This window comes from Meleagris gallopavo, chromosome 1, assembly GCF_905368555.1.
Source record: "Meleagris gallopavo chromosome 1, MGAL_WU_HG_1.1, whole genome shotgun sequence".
Taxonomy (NCBI): domain Eukaryota; kingdom Metazoa; phylum Chordata; class Aves; order Galliformes; family Phasianidae; genus Meleagris; species Meleagris gallopavo.
Window position 1 is genome coordinate 1,489,940 of NC_139404.1, and position 17,302 is coordinate 1,507,241.

The window sequence follows — 17,302 nt, forward strand, 5'->3', positions numbered from 1 at the left end:
AAGGTGAGGGTTGGTTCTTCTCCTGGGTAAAAAATAACAGAAAGAGGGATAGTGGGCTTCAGTTGCACCAGGGGAGGTTCATGTTGGATATTAGGAAATATTTCTTCTCTGAAGAGTGGTGAAGCATTGGCACAGGCTGCCCAGGGAGGCAGTGGAGTCACCATCTCTGCAGGCAAACAAGGAATGTGGAAATGTGGCACCGAGGGATGTCGTTTAGTGGACATAGTGGGGATGGGCTGACTGTTGGACTTGATCTTAAAGGTCTTTCCCTACCTTAAAGACTCTATGATTAATTAGACCGAGCCTAGGAAGAGTTATTGAGATGGTTTGAAAACTTCTGGAGATTGGGACAGTGTGGGAGAAAGGAGCATTATAAATGCTAGTTCTGATCGTAATAGCAGTCCCTTAGTGCCCAGAACAAGCACATTAGGTCAGAGGGACCCTTGGCCTGAATCAGCTCTTATGTTCTTAGGAAAGTTTACCTCCTCCTCATCTTCAGCAGGGCTATAAAAAGATGCCCTGCATTGCTTTGGAGGCTGAAGGCGATTAGCACTTATCCCACACAGGGGAAAAAAGAACAGGAGGGAGGGCTAGATTTGGGCAGGCAGAGTAAGCCAGCAGCAGTCTAGGAACTTCATTTCCTAGATTCCAAAAAAAGCCAGAGCTGTAGGAAAAACAGAAAAGGAGACAGGAGAAAAAATAATTGGAAAAGAGTGAGAACTGAGGAGCTGGGCAGGAAATGGCTGCAGGGTGGAGCTGTGTAATGTAATGTCTATACAATTTAAGGGTAAGTCTGTAAGAGAAACAGAGCTCAGTAGGTGGGTGGTAAGGCAGCACTGAGTGACTTCATATTTTAAATATTTAAACATTATAAGGACTTGAAGGTGTACTTTACTCTTACAAAAGAGATTGTTTAATGCTTTTACTTTTTGAGGGGACAACCCTTTTCATTCTTTTCTTACTAAATGCAAGAAAAAGTAAACACATTTAGTGCTGATATCCCAGGCAGCTCTGCAAGCCAGTAACAAATGAGCCTGTGCTGAGTTGACATAGGCCAGTAACCACCCCAAGAGAATTTATTTTCACAAGCAGGGTTTGCACTGTTCTATTAAATTAGTTTAAGGCTCTTAAACTAGTGCACCTTCTGTGCTCAGGCAAGACACTTGTCTCCTTTCACAGAGACTGTCTTCCTTAAAGCTGTTAAGGAAGCGTTAACCTTTAGCAATCTTTTTCCTCCCTTCTCATGCAGCATATTTTGGGCTTGTCCTTTTCATGGGAGCTTCAGCAGGAGGTTACAACTGAAATTGGTCCAGTGGGCTGGCACCTGTGTCTGACCTAAGCTTGTAGTCAGAGCCCTGATGTTAAAATCACAACAGTGCTTCTCAGTCCTCTGTAGCTACTGAAATGCGTTTAGGAACATCTCACTATGCTTTGGTGACCTCCAATCCCTTGTGCTGTTAGGAAAGCATTAGAGGAGCAGGTTCGGTTAAGTTCCAGTTGGTGAGCCTTCCTATCATCATCTAGCCCATTTAACTCAGGTTGTGCACAGATGGCAGTAGAGATCAGGTAAGATGGTAGTAGAGAACAGATCAGACCAGTCTAGAGCCCAAATTCCCTTGGAGGAGATGACAGCCACTGATGTCATTTGGATATCTGACCATGAAGATTTAGGAGGGAGCAGCCGATAAGGAACAGAGTAACAAAAGGCCTGCAAGGAGTGAAAGAGCTTGAAAATGAAACAAAGCAATAAAAGATGAAGGATTAAGAAATGTAGTTACTACAGTAGATGAGGAACCGTTGCCTGCAGGGATAATTTTATGGAGGCTGGCAGGGAAAAGCTGCAGCTTGGGGGCCAAGGAAGACACATAAGCTGGCATATGGAGAAGGGGAGGAGAGTTCAGACACAAGACTCTAATCTCTTTCCATGGGAGAAGCATAAATACACCTGAAGTCTGTTTTCAATTCTTAAACACAGTAGGAATGCAGTTTTAATAAAAGCATTGTAGCCGCTTGCAGCTATAACAGCAAACAAACAAACCACCCACACACAAAATAAATCTCAGTGCAAGTGAAACAAACAGCACTTCACTAGAAAGAACATACAGGCTTTAGAGAAGAGAAAGTCTGCTAGACGTTCACAGGAAACCTGCTATTAAAACTCACTCAGCACAAGCAGTGGTTATACATGTTCAGGAGAACATTCTTGGACAGTTAGTACAAAGATTGCTGTGTCTCTTCTAAAGATTATTCCAAGGTCTTTTTTTTTTTTTTTTTTTTACACAAAGAAAATGGAGTTTGGTTCCAGAATAATCTCAAATCTGCCCCCTTATGTGTGTGAATTAGTATTGCAGCAGCCTCACTATGTGGAGACTACAAAGTGCTGTAATCTGTGCAAAGAGATGAACACAAAATCCAATATCCAAAACCATCAGTCTGCTGAAATAACAAGCAGCAACACAACGCATCACACAGGTAAACTGGGTTTTGAAAACAGGGCCTGATGCAGTGATAAAGATTGCTGCTCTGACAACACTGTGCATCTCAACATCTCACCCTTTGTAGAGAACACCTTTTTTCTTACCTGTTGGTGGAACACAAGTTAAAACAGTCTGCTGTGAGTGATAAAAACCCCCACAGGGAAGGGGATGTGACACTGACAGCAGCTGGCAGTCTTGTAGGTGGGTGAGCCAGAGGCTAAGCTGTGTCGTGGTTGATTTTGCTGGATGTCAGCACTTCTGTACTGGCTTTGCTCTGTCATTAACTGCTCTGAGTTTTGAAGCTGAGCCCTCTGTGAAACAGTCGTAACATAATCAGCTGCCCAGACCCACTGCAATGCTTTTGAGAGATCGCTGTGTGAAGTGCAAAGTCCCTGGAAGTAATGCAAATGGCATTAGGGAAGGACTTTGAGTACAGGCCACTAATTAGTTAATACTTCATAGTACTCTGGGTGATATTTTCCAGCCAGTTTAAGGGATTTATGAACAAAACTGCCATTCAAAAACAACAAAAACCAAACCACTCACAGGAATTAAATCACTTCAACTCACTGGAAGGCCTTGTTCCATCTAGGGATCTACACTAAGCCAAGTACTATAACTGACTGTTCTCACTGTGCAAGACACAGAAGCAGTTCAGTCTTAACATCTTTATGCGTGCGGGGGTGGGAAATCAGCTTAATTGGAACTTCATGCAATAAACTTTTGTGGTCTCTCTGATGCCGAAGAAAAATGTATTCTGGGTTGTCAGAAATTAACCTGGAACCATCCCGACCGCTTTGCAGAAGAGCTTTTAAGTGAAGATGCAGGTGATGAACACTCCCTGCCCTGCTGTGTGCCTCCTTCAGACCACCCACACACCCAGATTTATTCATTTATTTTGGTTCCCTGCTTGCTTTTCTTCCCCACAAGTCATCTTGGAGCTCATAGAGCTTAAATGGTTTAAGAAAAGGACCTGGTCAGCAGACAGCATGTCATGAAAGAAGATTAATTGTGCAGGAAACAGAAAAAAAACCTGTCATCCTGTAGTAGGCAAGAAATTATTTCCCTTCACCCTGGGTGGGGGAGCATTACACATTTGACTTGGTACAATGAAATTAATTCCAAATGTAGCCCAGCTGGTCGACTTATTGTAATATTAAACTCAAATATAAACCCTTAAGTTATACCTTGGGGTGAAACCAAAAGGAGAGCTGTTTCCCAATCCAGAGGTGACATCTAGAGGAGGAGGATTTCATTGCATCCTCAGTGATGAAGTAAAGCTCTGCCTGATTCAGCCCCAGCAGTTCTGGAGTCTCTAAGCTTGTATTAGAAAATTCCCAGTGTGTGCGCTCCAAAACAAAAGATGATAGAGCAAGAAGAAAGCTCTTGCTGCAGACCACAGGAAAAGTGTATTGAACAGTATTAGTGGGTTGCAAATGATGCTCTGATGCCTCTGGGATCAGAGCCCAGGAGGGCCCAGAACCCCCAGCAGGGGTTTATTGAGTTATGCCTTCCCCAATGCAACCTGCATCCATTGAACAGACTGAAAGACTCAACTTCCACACAATTTTTCTTTTCAAATCATTTTCTCTCTCCACACATCATGAATGAACTGTTATGCCTCAGTCATGGGAGTGGAGATAAAAAGACATCAGTGAAGCCTAACATGAGCCAGCTCCATAGGAAATCAGGCTACACCACTGCCTGTCTACTGTCTGACTACTTGCTGAAACACGCAGGAAACCTGAGCCAAGGTTGTTGTTACTCCTACACGTTAGGCAGGGCTGACTCAGATTTGCAATTCTAATCACATTATTGGCTTTAGGCCTTTTTTTGTTGTTGTCTGTTTTCTACAGCTTCACCAAAACAACCATTGGGAATAAAGGTGAGCAGCAAGCCATCCCAACCATCTGCCTGGGAAGATCATGGAACAGATCATCCTGGGTGACATGCTTGATCACATGAGGAATGGGCGTGTGATCTGAGACAGCCAGCATGGCTTCACCAGAGGAAGGTCAAGCTTGACCAATCTGGAGGCCTTCTATGATGGAGTGACAGCATCAGTGGACAAAGGAAAGGCAACCGATGTCATCTACCCGGACTTGAGCAAGGCCTTTGACATGGTCCCCCATCACATCTTTATCTCCAAATTGGAGCTCCAAATTTTGCACTTGGGCCGGAGGAATCCCAGGCATCCATACAGACTGAAAGGAGCAGTCCTTGAGAGCAGTTCTGTGGAGAAGGACCTGTGGGTCTTGATAGATGAAAAACTTAACATGAGCCAGCAGCGTGCTCCTGTGGCTCAGAAGGCAAATGGTATCCTGGGCTCCATCAAAAGAGGGGTGGCCAGCAGGGATAGGGAGGTGATTGTCCCCCTCTACTCTGCTCTTGTGAGGCCCCATCTGGAGTACTGCATCCAAGTGTGGAGCCCCAGTACAAGAAAGATAGGGAGATGTTGGAGAGGGTCCAGAGGAGGGCCACGAAGATGATCAGGGGACTGGAGCACCTCCCCTATGAAGACAGGCTGAGGGAGCTGGGATTGTTCAGCCTGGAGAAAAGAAGGCTGCAGGGTGACCTCATTGCAGCATTTCAATACCTAAAGGGAACCTGCAAAGAGGAGGGGAATCAACTCTTTGAAAAGGTTGATAACTGCAGGACAAGGGGAAATGGTTTGAAGTTGAGGGAAGGGAGATTTAGGTTGGATGCCAGGGGGAAAATCTTTACAGAGAGTGGTGAGGTAGTGGAGCAGGCTGCCCAGAGAGGCTGTGGATGCCCCGTCCATCCCTGGAGGTGTTCAAGGCCAGGTTGGACGGGGCCCTTGGAAGCCTGGTCTAGTATTAAATAGGGAGGTTGGTGGCCCTGCATGTGGCAGGGGGGTTGGAGATTCGTGATCCTTGAGGTCCCTTCCAACCCTGGCCATTCTGTGATCCTGTGAAATAGAGCAGGGAGTATGCAGGGAACATGAAGTCTGCAGCCATGGTCTTACACAGAAGACCTTACATCCCTCTTTGATTCTGTTATGGGTGTAAATACCTCTTTTGGAGAATTTGTTGGGAAGTACTGAGGGTCCTGATCAAGGAATAAAAATTATCTTGTCCACATGGGAGCATCCGTACATCTGACAGTCAGGTCTGATATTATCTGTGCCTTTTTCCTCCCTGTTAAAAGGCTATTTATTGGGAGGGTCTCCATCCAGCTTTGATTTCTGGAATGACTTCAAAGTGACCCTAAATAAAATTGCCTGAGGAGAGCAAGACACCAGGAAGTCGAGTCCTGTGATCAAGCCCGCCTTCCTGTCCATTTGCAGGTAAAGTTGAAGGTTTGGTGAGGTAATTGCTTGCAATTATGTTAAACATTTAATAAGGTACTTCCCCTCTCACCAGGATGTGGTAACTGTGGGACCACCAACCCTATGGCACTGGAGTTGAGCAGATTTTGCTGGCAGCCTGTAATTCTCTGTGGGGAAACTGTGGAATTATTTATACTTCTCACAGTGAAAGAAGGAGATTCTGCAAGTGAATCAAAGCTGCAAATGTTAAACTGTTAAAAGAACAAGACATGTATTTGGGCACGTGAATGCTACGTGCAACTGCAGCTGCTTTCCAGGGACTGCTGAGGTTTGCCCTGCAGAGTCTACAAGCTAGAAACAAAGAGTATGTGCAGCTAGGAGGGTAAACTTAATGACCATTTAAAATACTATTTGAAAGCAAGTCACAAGCCACCTGTGTTCTCCAACTCACTGAGTATGTTAGTAGTATGGTTTAGTTCAGAAAACAAAGTTCCTTAAACTCACACCTGCAGCCTTTGTGGTCAGGGCTTGTCAGGAGGTGACAGAGGTGCATGAAAATCTGCACAAGGCAAAGCTTTGTTAGCTGTCCACTGATGACACACGTGATACATTTACTGAAGGCTCAGCACTACATGGCTCTCTACTGCATGAGATATTTCCTAATCTGGAATATTTTATAGATGTCTTTTAGCATGGAGCTGTCATGTTTATATAGAATCATAGAATGGTTTGGGTTGGATGGGACCTTTAAGATCATCTAGTTCCAACCCCCTGCTATCGGCAGGGATACCTCCCTCTAGACCAGGTAATTTTGATTAGCAGGTGAAGTAATCCCTGCATTCACCTACATTTCAGGTTTCTAAAAAGTCCTTCAGTTGCAGCAATAAAAGGACACCAGCTTCACCATTACAGAAATCCTCACTCAGTAAGAACCCACAGTATGTAAGATACACTGGGGGGAAAAAGGGCTTTTCCATCCTCATTAACTGCTTTACACAGCAGCATCAAGTCTGTCACCAAGTTTCCTCCTCACTTATGAATTATTTTTCAGGGAAATTTTCACTGTAGTTTCGTTTCTCACCGCAGCGCTTCCCAGCACTCATCCATCTTTCACTGTTGTGTTCCTTTCTGGGAAGAGTTCTTCCTTCCACAAATTATTCACAGGGCTGTCTTATCACTGCTTTCCTTCTCAGGCATTTCAAAACGTTCCTTTAAGTTTCTGTGCTGCAGGGCCCCGACACTCACCAGAAACCCACACTTCCGCTGCTTCTTCAGAGCAAGAATGCAGTGATAGCAGATTCAAAGCTGCTACAGAAATGAAAGTATAAAATACGTTGGCACATCTGACTGGAAAGGAAGAGAAGGGAGAAAAGGAAAAAAAATAGAGATGACAACAAGCAACTTTTACCAACTGATAGCAGAGGTAGAAAGTAAGCATTTATTGTAGGGATTTTTTCTAGTATCCAAAAGAAGTCTTTACAAGTCAGGTTGGAAAGGACCTCAAGGATCATGAAGCTCCAACACCTCTACCACAGGCCACAAAACTCCCCATTTAATACCAGACCAGGCTGCCCAGAGCCCCATCCAACCTGACCTTAAACACCTCTAGGGATGGATGGTGCATCCACAGCCTCTCTGGGCAGCTGTTCCAGCACCTCACAGTAAAGAACTTCCCCCCTGACATCCAATCTAAATCAACTTCAAACCATTTATCTTTGTATTTCCAAAGTAGAAAAATCAAACAGTAAAGACAAGTTCTCAGTACAAGTAAGGTCCATATGAAATCAAGTGACTCTAGGTCCAGACAATGTTTTACAGTTTAAGCTATCTTTTACCAGCGTGCCTAATTCACATATTTTCAATCCTAAATTCTTAAGTTGCTTGTCACAAGCAGCAACATCCTCTACTACTGCCAAAACAATACAGAGATACCTCTTTCCACCAGGGGACCTCCCAGTTCCCAGCAGGGGACCTCGGCACATATAGAACATCTACTTTGGCACTTCTGAAAAGTGCCTCAGATGTTAGCTCACATCCTTCCACATGTACACATTTTAGTTCATTTTAGTTCCCAAAATTCCAGCCCTCAGGAAGAAGAAAGGTATTTTAATCTTATTGGGCCGGGTTTTACCTTGAATAACTTTGGCAAGACCAATATCCCAGAAAACTGAAACCAAATCAATTAATGCAGTAGAAATTGAAAGCCTTGTCTGCTATGATGTCAGACTTGAGCACCAGCATTCATTTCAGCAGAAACAATGCGAATACTTCAACGCGTTCTCAGCTCTAGCATTTGGAAGCTTGACCTGACAGTGAAAGCTGCAGATGTTCCATAAATTCTCAGCAGCACAGGCTTGCTCTTCTCTCATCAGATAAGTGAACACTTCTTTAATCTGTACAAGTTTTTCCTTCCTCTCTTCCTTGCCCTTTATTTTCTTGAGCCTTCACTTTCACTTGGATACTGAGGTCCAGCCCTGCAGGGAGCTGGCAGTTCTATGGCTCTCCACTTCCTTGAGCTGCCTCACATTCCTATCCCTCCATTGCAGAATATCAAACACTAAAGCCTATCCACATGACAGACAATTTCATAGGTTAATAACAATTCTGCCTCTACTTGACATGCTCAGCACTCTATTAAACTCACTCAAATCCCATTTCTGTGAAGAAGCAAAGAGTTTCGAGGCTGTCAGTTTTCCTCACTTCTGCAGTTTGCTTAACCACGTAAGCAGGGAGCAAAGCCTATGGCAAACAGTGATCACTGCCTTCCCTTGGGATGTTTTGGGATGTGTTCAGCAGGCATACCAAAGACATGAGGCTTGCTGGCTGCCACTTGGAAACCCACATGCCATCATGTGAGAATGAATGACAGATGAATGGCAGCTGGTGGAATAGTCCAAGCTCAACAGTTTCAAGGCTTTTGAGTGAAGCTGGAGCAGTCAGCAAAGCAGCTGCACCTTGGGTCTGTGTTGGTATCACAGAAAGAATGAAAGCACCAGTGTTGGTGTGAAGCACAGTATCCACATTCCCAGTTAGAGCTCAAGTTCTTACAATCCCTTCTTACCCAGTAGAGATGTAAGTAAAAGGACTGTTGCATTTCTGGAGTTGAGAAGATTAATAAAGCCAGGTCTTTTTTCCTTCACAGTAAGCCGTTCTTCAACCTATAAACTCTTCTCATCTAAGCTCATAGTCCTCCATATTAACTGCATCATTCTCTGCACTTTCCAGCCCACTTTATAGGATTCCTCTTCTTCTATGGCATCACATGCATTTGTCTTCTTTTAAAGACTCCTCCGAAGAGATGCATTGCTGTCTTCAGATAAGCCTGTGCCTGCCACCACTGCTTGGAAGGAAGGCTGCCAGCCTCCTCTTGTTCTTGATTAGCAGATATCTGCTATTTCCCAATATAGTCTGAGACTATCTGCTGCCCTCCAGGGCAACAGAGACAATAATCCACACTTGAAATCTCACTGCCTGCCTTTACCTGTTGTCTCTTGCACTGGATTTCAGTCCTTTAAGAAAAACCATCTTTACATACTGACATTGCAGTAGTGCTTTGCTTCTTTCATTGTGGTCCCTTTCAACCCAGGCCATTCTATGATGGACTACTAACAAGTGAAAAATAGAAAAATGAGGCCCTCTCCCCATCACACTGGACTGTGTCACTTCTGTGGGCTCACCCCAACCTTTGCCTACACGTAGGCCAGAAGTAAAAGCAGTCAGAAAAGACATTTAGAATTAAGAACATTTCTTTTTGAGGAAAAAGTACCTTCAGCATGTGGAAAAAGATTATTTCACTGGGTGCCAAGGCACTGATGGGATCTTCCTTATCATCAAAGGGCTATGTTTACAGAAGAGATGTTAGTCTTATCTTTTGACTGTAGGACTGAAGTTGTCTGGGCTGCAAAAATCTCTCCTCCTCACCCACTGTGATTTACTTATCTGATGGGAGCATCCTGGAAGGCATCTGTGACCAGTTTGCCCTGAAAATATTAATTGCAGCAGTAATAGCTTGGATTAAGCAAATGAACATTGAGGATAATCATTTGTGAGTGAAGATAATTACTTGGTAAGTGTAGCGTGACTTCTGTTTTACAAGACAATAACGAGTCAGGCTATCATCAGCACATAGTAATTAAGAGACTGGTGTTAACCCACAATCAGTGTTCAGATAAAGGGAAGCTGAGAGTGCTAAGAGCTACCTGAGGTTTTAATAACTGGCTGGTGGCATTTGCCACATATTTTGGCAAAGCACAAGCATCATGCTTTAGAAAAAAAGCTAAGTTTTGAATGATTTCACAGGTTTTGCTTTCTTCCCTCTGCTCCCAAGTCATCTCCCCTATGAGAAACCTTATTTCCAGCATCTCCAAGCACTGAGGTGCACAGGGAGCACGCACAGGAGGCGAGTGCTCCACAGGTGTTATCAACATTTCCTAGATATTTGCAGAGAGGCCACTGAAAGCACACACAGTGCTTACTTCAGCTTGTTATATTCATTTTGTCTGTGCTTTAATAGACTCAGAATGGCCTAACAAAAAGACACAAGTTTACAGGGCTGTGACCAGTCAGGTATGCTCACACTTCTTTGCTCCTTGCAGAAGAAGGCCAGTACTCTTGCATCAGCAGGTGTTAATTGGTGTCCAGTAGGGTCAGGATTTCAATCCAGTTTGCTACAAGAACACATAGATTTTATTAAGCCTTCAGACACTCAAGAGTGCAGGGAGAGTTGAAAACTATAAAAAGCTAACATGTTTCACTGAAAATGAGTCTATACCAGGCATAAGTACAGTGCCACAATTTTATCACTTTAAATACAAAGCCCCAGTTTTAGAGATACTTTGTTCCTAGCCCTCTCCCAGCTGTTGAAAAGTAGAGCTCCTGTGCAAATGAAAACTGAAGAGAAACAGAAGTAACAAAGTAAAAGCTTTTAAAAAGATGAAACCCTGATTGATTCCTGTTTACTGCTGCCCAAGTGCAGCATCACCCATCTCGTGTGAGCTGGGCATTTAAGGCCTGTGAAAGCACAACTGACCGAAGCGACTGCATGTTTGCATACCAAGCCCTGAACACATTGAAACCCAGACACTCACAGTCTGCTTTGGAAGAAAGCAGTGGTAATATGAGAGCCTCTAGACATTTTCTGAAAGCTGCACTGTAGCTTCCAATTATGTTCAAGTGATGCATTTTAATCGCTACCTTCTTCAGTGGAGTAAAAGTTTCCATTTGTGCTAACTTTGATGTGATAATAGGAAAGAAAAGTGTATGTTTGCACTCTGCATTATTATTTTACCAGTCCAAGAAAGTCTGATGGAATATAGACTTTAATCACAAAAGAGATCAAGAGCAAACAAACATTCATTTCAGAAAAGCCATAATTAGAAGAAAGGAAAGAGGTATCACCATCAAAACACTTGGCATTAGGTCACATGCCAACAAACAACTGACATTAAATAGGCTAAATGTGTAGTGAATAAACACAAGCCAGTTGAAGACTTTACTGCAAACTGTGCAGAATAAATGGGTGATCACAGATTTTAAAAGACTTTTTATTATTCAGAAAGGACTCGCTTCAGATGCCTCTTTAAAATCCATCTAAGTTGATAGCCAGCTTCTTTGCTCCTAACTCAGCTATGAAGTCTCTCTACAAAGCTCCCTCAGCAGCTGCAGCAAAGGCTCCTGCTTTGTGTGACCGTAGGCTGACACCAAAAAATGCATCCCCCTCGCAGTCAGAACCCTACAAGCAGAGTTCAGCAATCCCACGGCCATAAGGAAAGGTGGTTTGGTCAGCAATCACATGTTTTTTGGGTGTTGCTTCGACAGAAAAACCCTGCAGTCACACTGAGTGGGATTGCTGCAAGGGAAGCAGGAGAAACAGAGTTTTGGGGAACACAAGTCCCCATCCACCCCCATATGGTAGGGGGTTCACAGTTGCACCACCCATGAGAAAACACACATGGATGCTGTCAGTCTCCAACACCTGCTGCTCTGCCAGTCCCATCCACTCACCACACTGCCAGCAGCTGTCTGTCCTTGCTTTCTCAATCCAACAGTGGCCAGCCTCCTTCAGACCTCAAAGGCTTAATGCGACACGCAGTTGACAACTGAGCAGCTTTTCCATCTTCCACACTAAATGTGATCTACATAAAAAGCACTCGTTTCTTTAATCCTTCCAAAGTCAGCAGGATAATTGGGATTAATCCCATTTGAATAACAACTGAGAACTGATGGTTACAATTAAAATGTTTACAAGTACATGAATATGCATCTTTTCCCTTCCTCTGTAGAGTTTGACTCAAGTAGCACGTCCTTGTTTTAATACTGAGACCTCAAAAGCAGAGCAAGGATCAGCCGACCACAGAACTACATTTGATCACAGGATCAGCTGCAAATAACAGTGACTCTGTAGTACCAAAACACGAGACCCAGACACCAGAGCAGGGGAATGTGAGTTAGGGCTGAAATTAAATGATATGACAGTCCACCTCTGTCCTCAGCACAGCAGTATTTTAAATCTGCACAATCCCCTCTGGCTGCTTTTGCAATATGAAAGCTATGGACTGTTTCTAGATACCAGAACAGTTAGAATCTGGACAAAGATAAGAACATTTTGCAAACTCCAGGCTTGCCTGGGGTTGGAGGGTACCTGTCTCCTCCCCTCAGGGTGCTGAGCCATGGATCTTGCAGCTGGGCAGAAGAGGTAAGAGAGATGCAAACTGGGGTTAGATAGCATGTCTGGGGCAAGAGAACACTCACTGTTTTATCTGTGTTACCTCAGAAGAGATAACATGCCCCTGAGCTGTCAGTTTTACCTGGATTCACCTCAAGAAGAGATAAACTATGAAGTTAGGAACAGGATTACAGAACAAACAAAAAATCCAAACAAGATTTCTTTTATCCATCCCAGAAGCCTTTTTGCAGTTTCTTCGCCTCTCAGCTGTCAGAGCCAAGGACATGAAGTTCATAGAAACACTCCCCTAGCACTGCACTCTGATTCCAGGTCTGAAACCAGCTGGCAATAGAGCAAAAAAATCTTGGTAAATGTATTCCTCTCTCTCACCTCAGCACCGCTCTGGACACATTAGTTTCCTCTCCCTCTGTTCAACAGAGAAATTACCTGCTCTGCTCACACCTTAAATCCAATTCACATCATCGTGGAAGAACTATTGCACTACTGTGGTTGGGGTAGATGATTTATGGTTGGACTACATGATCTTAGTGGTCCTTTCTAACCTTGATGATTCTATTGCTGAAGGAAAGACCTAAAGGGAAAATAAGATATTAGAGCAGTCACCAGATCAGAGCTCTCATGTGAAATACCCACAGCCAAGTGAAGTCATCCTCTATCACACTAACAACTGTTTCCTCTCTTTTTAGACACAGCTGTGAGATTACACAAAGGGCTGATTACAAATACTGTGTCAAAATGGCATCCCTTCACATCTCCCTGGTCACAAACACTTTTGGAAACAAAAATCAATGCTTTCTACAAAATATGGTGGTGAGGTGCTAGAACAGGTTGCAGTTGCCCCATCCCTGAGAGCATTCAATGCCAGGATGAATGGGGCTCTGGGCAGCCTGGCTTAGTACTTCATCTATCAGTAGACAACCCTGCCTGTGGCTGGGGAGTTGGAACTTCACGATCCTTGAGGTCCCTTCCAACCCAAACAATTTTATGATAAACCTCAGCTGGTTTGAGACTGCTTGGGAACATCACATCCATAAGAGTCTTACGAGTAGAAAAGCAAAGCAGTGTGTGCAAGGGGGCACATCTAATAAAGGCTATTACCTCGCCCTCAAACATTGCTGAATGTATTTCACGCATTCATAGACTTTCAACGAGAGGCCCTAGGCCTGCAACCGGAGCTCCGGTTTTGACTGGAGAGATATTTGACTAAAATGAGCCTGGTGGGAAGAGGACTCCTCCTCCAGGGTCGGGTTACAGGGCTGGAGACAAAAGGCTTTTTCATGCACGCCTGCACAAATGTTAAGGCAAATCAATAGAGGACGGAGGTAGCCAAGGTCGGAATGGTTGGAAGCTTCAGAACTGAACCCTGTAGCAGGAGCATTCAGACATAAGACACAAACTTGGCTAAGGTGTAAACAAAAATAAAGTCGAGAAAACAAACCTACTTCCAGATGCTTTTTTTTTTTTCCTCCCTCCTCATTTTCCACTTCACCACAGCTGAAGGGATTAAGCAATTTAAATGATGTCACTTGTGTTCTGCAGCAAGGTGGCTGAATGAAGTGCTACAAGATATGGTTTATAGCTTGTGGCAGTAATGGTAATAGGAGGACAGTTGGGCTAGATGATCTTGTAGGTCCTTTCCAACCTTGTGATTCTATGATTCTCTCCATTAGTAGGGCAGCAAAACCACAGCAAACAGGTCAAGAGATGACAGTATTGGTGAGAATCCATCTAGGGACCAGGTCCAGCTTTGGGCCTCCCAGCACAGGGAACATCAGTAACTAGGACAGCCAAGGGCTAAAGAGAAGGTGCTAGGGCTGGAACACAGAATGAATGAAGAAAAACAGAATGGGCTTCCTCTGCATGAGGAGAGACTGCAAAAATGGCTCTAGCTATTTGAAAAGAAGTAGAGAACACAAAAAACAGATATCTTGTGTGCACACAGCAGAATGGAAAGAGTCACTGCAAGGACAAATTCCATTAGATATGAAGAAAAATGCTTTTGCACAATAAATGTGGTCAAACTTTGAAATACAGACCCCTCCCCAGAGGCAATGACATTTGTCTTTGGATGATTCTGATCTCACCTGGCCAATGCTCTGAGCAATTTGAGCTAAATTTGTAGCTGGCCCTCTTTTAAGGAAGGGCTGGACTTGAGACCACCAGAAGTTCCTTCTGGTTATTAAACTCTTCTGTTATTCTCAAGCCAGCAGCTTCATCATCTTGCCTATGAGTCTCAAGATGAAGACTTAATACATACATGTCCTTTCCACATAAACTCCTTTCCCAGTTTCTCCACAATTTCTCTGAGTTTCTCCACACAGACAATCCTCACAAAGGAATGTGTGACCACCCCAAAAACAGAGCCAGCCAGCGTGTTTCGTCACCTCCCCAAGACACTGAAGCCTTCAATTACTCTTCATTTTTCAAGTGTAGTAATTACAAGCTACAGTTTGATCATGAAGACAGTGCAGCACGTTTCCATGAAAATGTGTATTTTAAGGGTCATTGAAACATTCTACCACACAAAACACTCAATGGTTACTAAAGCCAGCCATTATCAAAACCAACATTTTAACATTTATAACACCAACATTCACTTTGCTTTCATTTAAATCATAGAGCACACCCACACAGCTTGTGAGGGATTTCAACAGATTTCAAAACACGGGTTGCCTTTCCAGGGCTTGAGTAGGACTGGAGGAAAAGCAGGAATTTTTCTCACCACTCTCCAACCCAGGCAGGTTGCAGCTGCCAGGCAGGATTACAAAGAACTGCAGTCCTGCAGAGGGCACAAAAAACCAGAGCAGTGAGGAAAAGATCTAGATCACAGGCCCACTGCCTCTAAATCTCTATCTGAACATGAATGTGCTTTCTACACCACTTGCAAAGTTGCAAGAGTCATTTCCTAATCCTGAAAGCAATAAAAACACAAACCTGTGCTGATCAAACTGGGTTTGTCCTGATAAAAATCAGAAGGAGTTGAGTCACTCAGGTCAACTACTACCTATAAACACATCCAGGTATTGGGGTCAACACAGTTAAGATCATCCACAGATTAACTTAAGACATAATGGTTTCTTTCACAGGGTGGTCTCTAGAAAGGTCTCTCAAGTCCAGCACATCAAAATAATAGTAACAAATGGCATACAGAGTAATAAATGGCATACAGAGAGATTTAAAATGACAGTAAAAGCCAGAGTCCTGATCCCTTCCATACCCAATGGATCTAGTATTATGACTGGAGGAAATCCTGGAAGCTTGGCTGAGTCCTCCAAGAGTGCTGGTGATGGCCAAGGGAGATTGACCTCAGCCCAATCCTCCCTAAAGGACCAAAACAGAGCAACCCCAAACTCTGTATTTAACAACACCCACTACACCCAACAGGAGCCCTGTAGAAATCAGTATCTGAAATGGGTGACAAAAAAGGCAGAAGGGAAGCAGTGTGACAACAGATAGGGGAAAGAGAAACCCCACCCCCACATTGCACCAACACCCACCCTGAGGAGCAAGGAGCCTCTCTTCCTTCTCCAAGACAAATAGGGGCTGCAAGGATCCCACAGAAGGTGGTGGAGGATAACATTTGCACAGAAACCTTTGAGCAGTTGGGGACACGGGCTGAAATGGGACCAAATATCCCTTTTACGGGACAGAAACAGGCAAGAAAACGTGTGATAGCCTGAGGAATGCCCCCTCCCACACACATTTAAAGCATACAAGGAGCACTGGGGCACCTATGCCCAATTACAGGACACTCAGGCCCCCCCGAAGCCATGGACACAACCACCTTATAAGGTGGGAAAGCCTGCAGCAGCGTCGGGGGAGAAGTGCCCGCTTCGTAAGGTGTGAGAGGTCCCGTAAAGCCGTTGGAAGGGAATTCCCCGATTAGACAGAAGGGCGCAGGGTCCCTTTTACAAGACAAGGAGGCGTAGAGCTCCCCGAGGGTTGAGGAAACGTCCCCTTTACATGAAAGGAAGACAAGAGGAGATCCCCTTTTCACGGTACGCGCACACCCAGGGAGAAGCATGGGCCGCAGCCACTGACAGAAGGACGGGGAGGGATGGCGGCTCCTACCGGCTGCAGGACGCGGCCCCACCGGGGGTGCTGTCCGCCGGGGGCGAGCGGCCGGCGCTGGTCCCAGCACTGACCCTACCCCTTCTCCGCCGAGGGGGCTTCTGGCCCACGGGCTCGGCTTCCATGGTGAAGAATCAGGTTGAGGAACGAGAGGAAGGGGGAAACCGGACGACACCGCGCCGCTTCCGCTCTGCGGAAAATGGCGGCGGCGAAAACAGCGGCGGCGGCGAACCGGCGGTTTGAAAATGGCGGCGGTGGAGGTGGCAGCCAATCAGCGCGTTGCTGGGAGACGCGGGGGCGGGACGAGCGAGAGGGGAGGTGAGAGGAGTGCTTGGGGGAAAGAGTGTCGCCTCCTTGAGCACAGTGCCCCCTTGTGTCCTGCGCTGCATCGGGCGGCTTGGAGGACCTAGCAGAGGGGAAACTGAGGCACGGAGTCATTCCTTCCCCCACCCCTCCGTCCTCGTCCCATTCTCATCTTTTCACAGAATCACAAAATCATAGAATCGCAGAATGGCCAGGGTTGGAAGGGATCTCAAGGATCATGAAGCTCCAACCCCCCTGCCACATGCAGGGCCACCAACCTCCACATTTCATAGCCGCCCAGGCTGCCCAGATCCCCATCCAACCTGGCCTTGAACACCTCCAGAGACGGACAGGGCATCCACAACCTCTTTGGGCAGCCTGTTCCAGCACCTCACCGCTCTCTCTGTTAAGAACTTCTCGGAAAACACAGAGCCAACACCTCACAGCCTCGAGGAGGGTAGCAGTGTCAGCCCAAAG

General features: G+C 45.1%; 1 protein-coding gene and 1 long non-coding RNA gene across 3 annotated transcripts in view; both read right to left on the reverse strand.

Annotated features, from left to right (window-relative positions):
• NET1 (neuroepithelial cell transforming 1) overlaps positions 1-16,662 on the reverse strand; it is a 52,658-nt gene extending 35,996 nt beyond the window's left edge. The window contains exon 1 of one of the 2 annotated variants that reach the window (XM_010709748.4): positions 16,523-16,662. In XM_010709748.4, coding sequence (XP_010708050.1) covers positions 16,523-16,647 — 125 coding nt within the window. In that variant the 5' untranslated portion in view covers positions 16,648-16,662. Of the gene's footprint in view, positions 1-8,410; positions 8,437-16,522 lie in introns of those variants that run through there. The other variant, XM_085211010.1, reaches the window with a different exon arrangement.
• Positions 2,240-8,403, reverse strand: LOC146545172 (uncharacterized). Its single transcript, XR_014880239.1, has 2 exons — positions 7,898-8,403; positions 2,240-7,113 (listed from the first exon to the last, which is right to left on the reverse strand). It is a non-coding gene; the product is annotated as an uncharacterized LOC146545172 (long non-coding RNA).
• Positions 16,663-17,302: the final 640 nt, after the last annotated feature.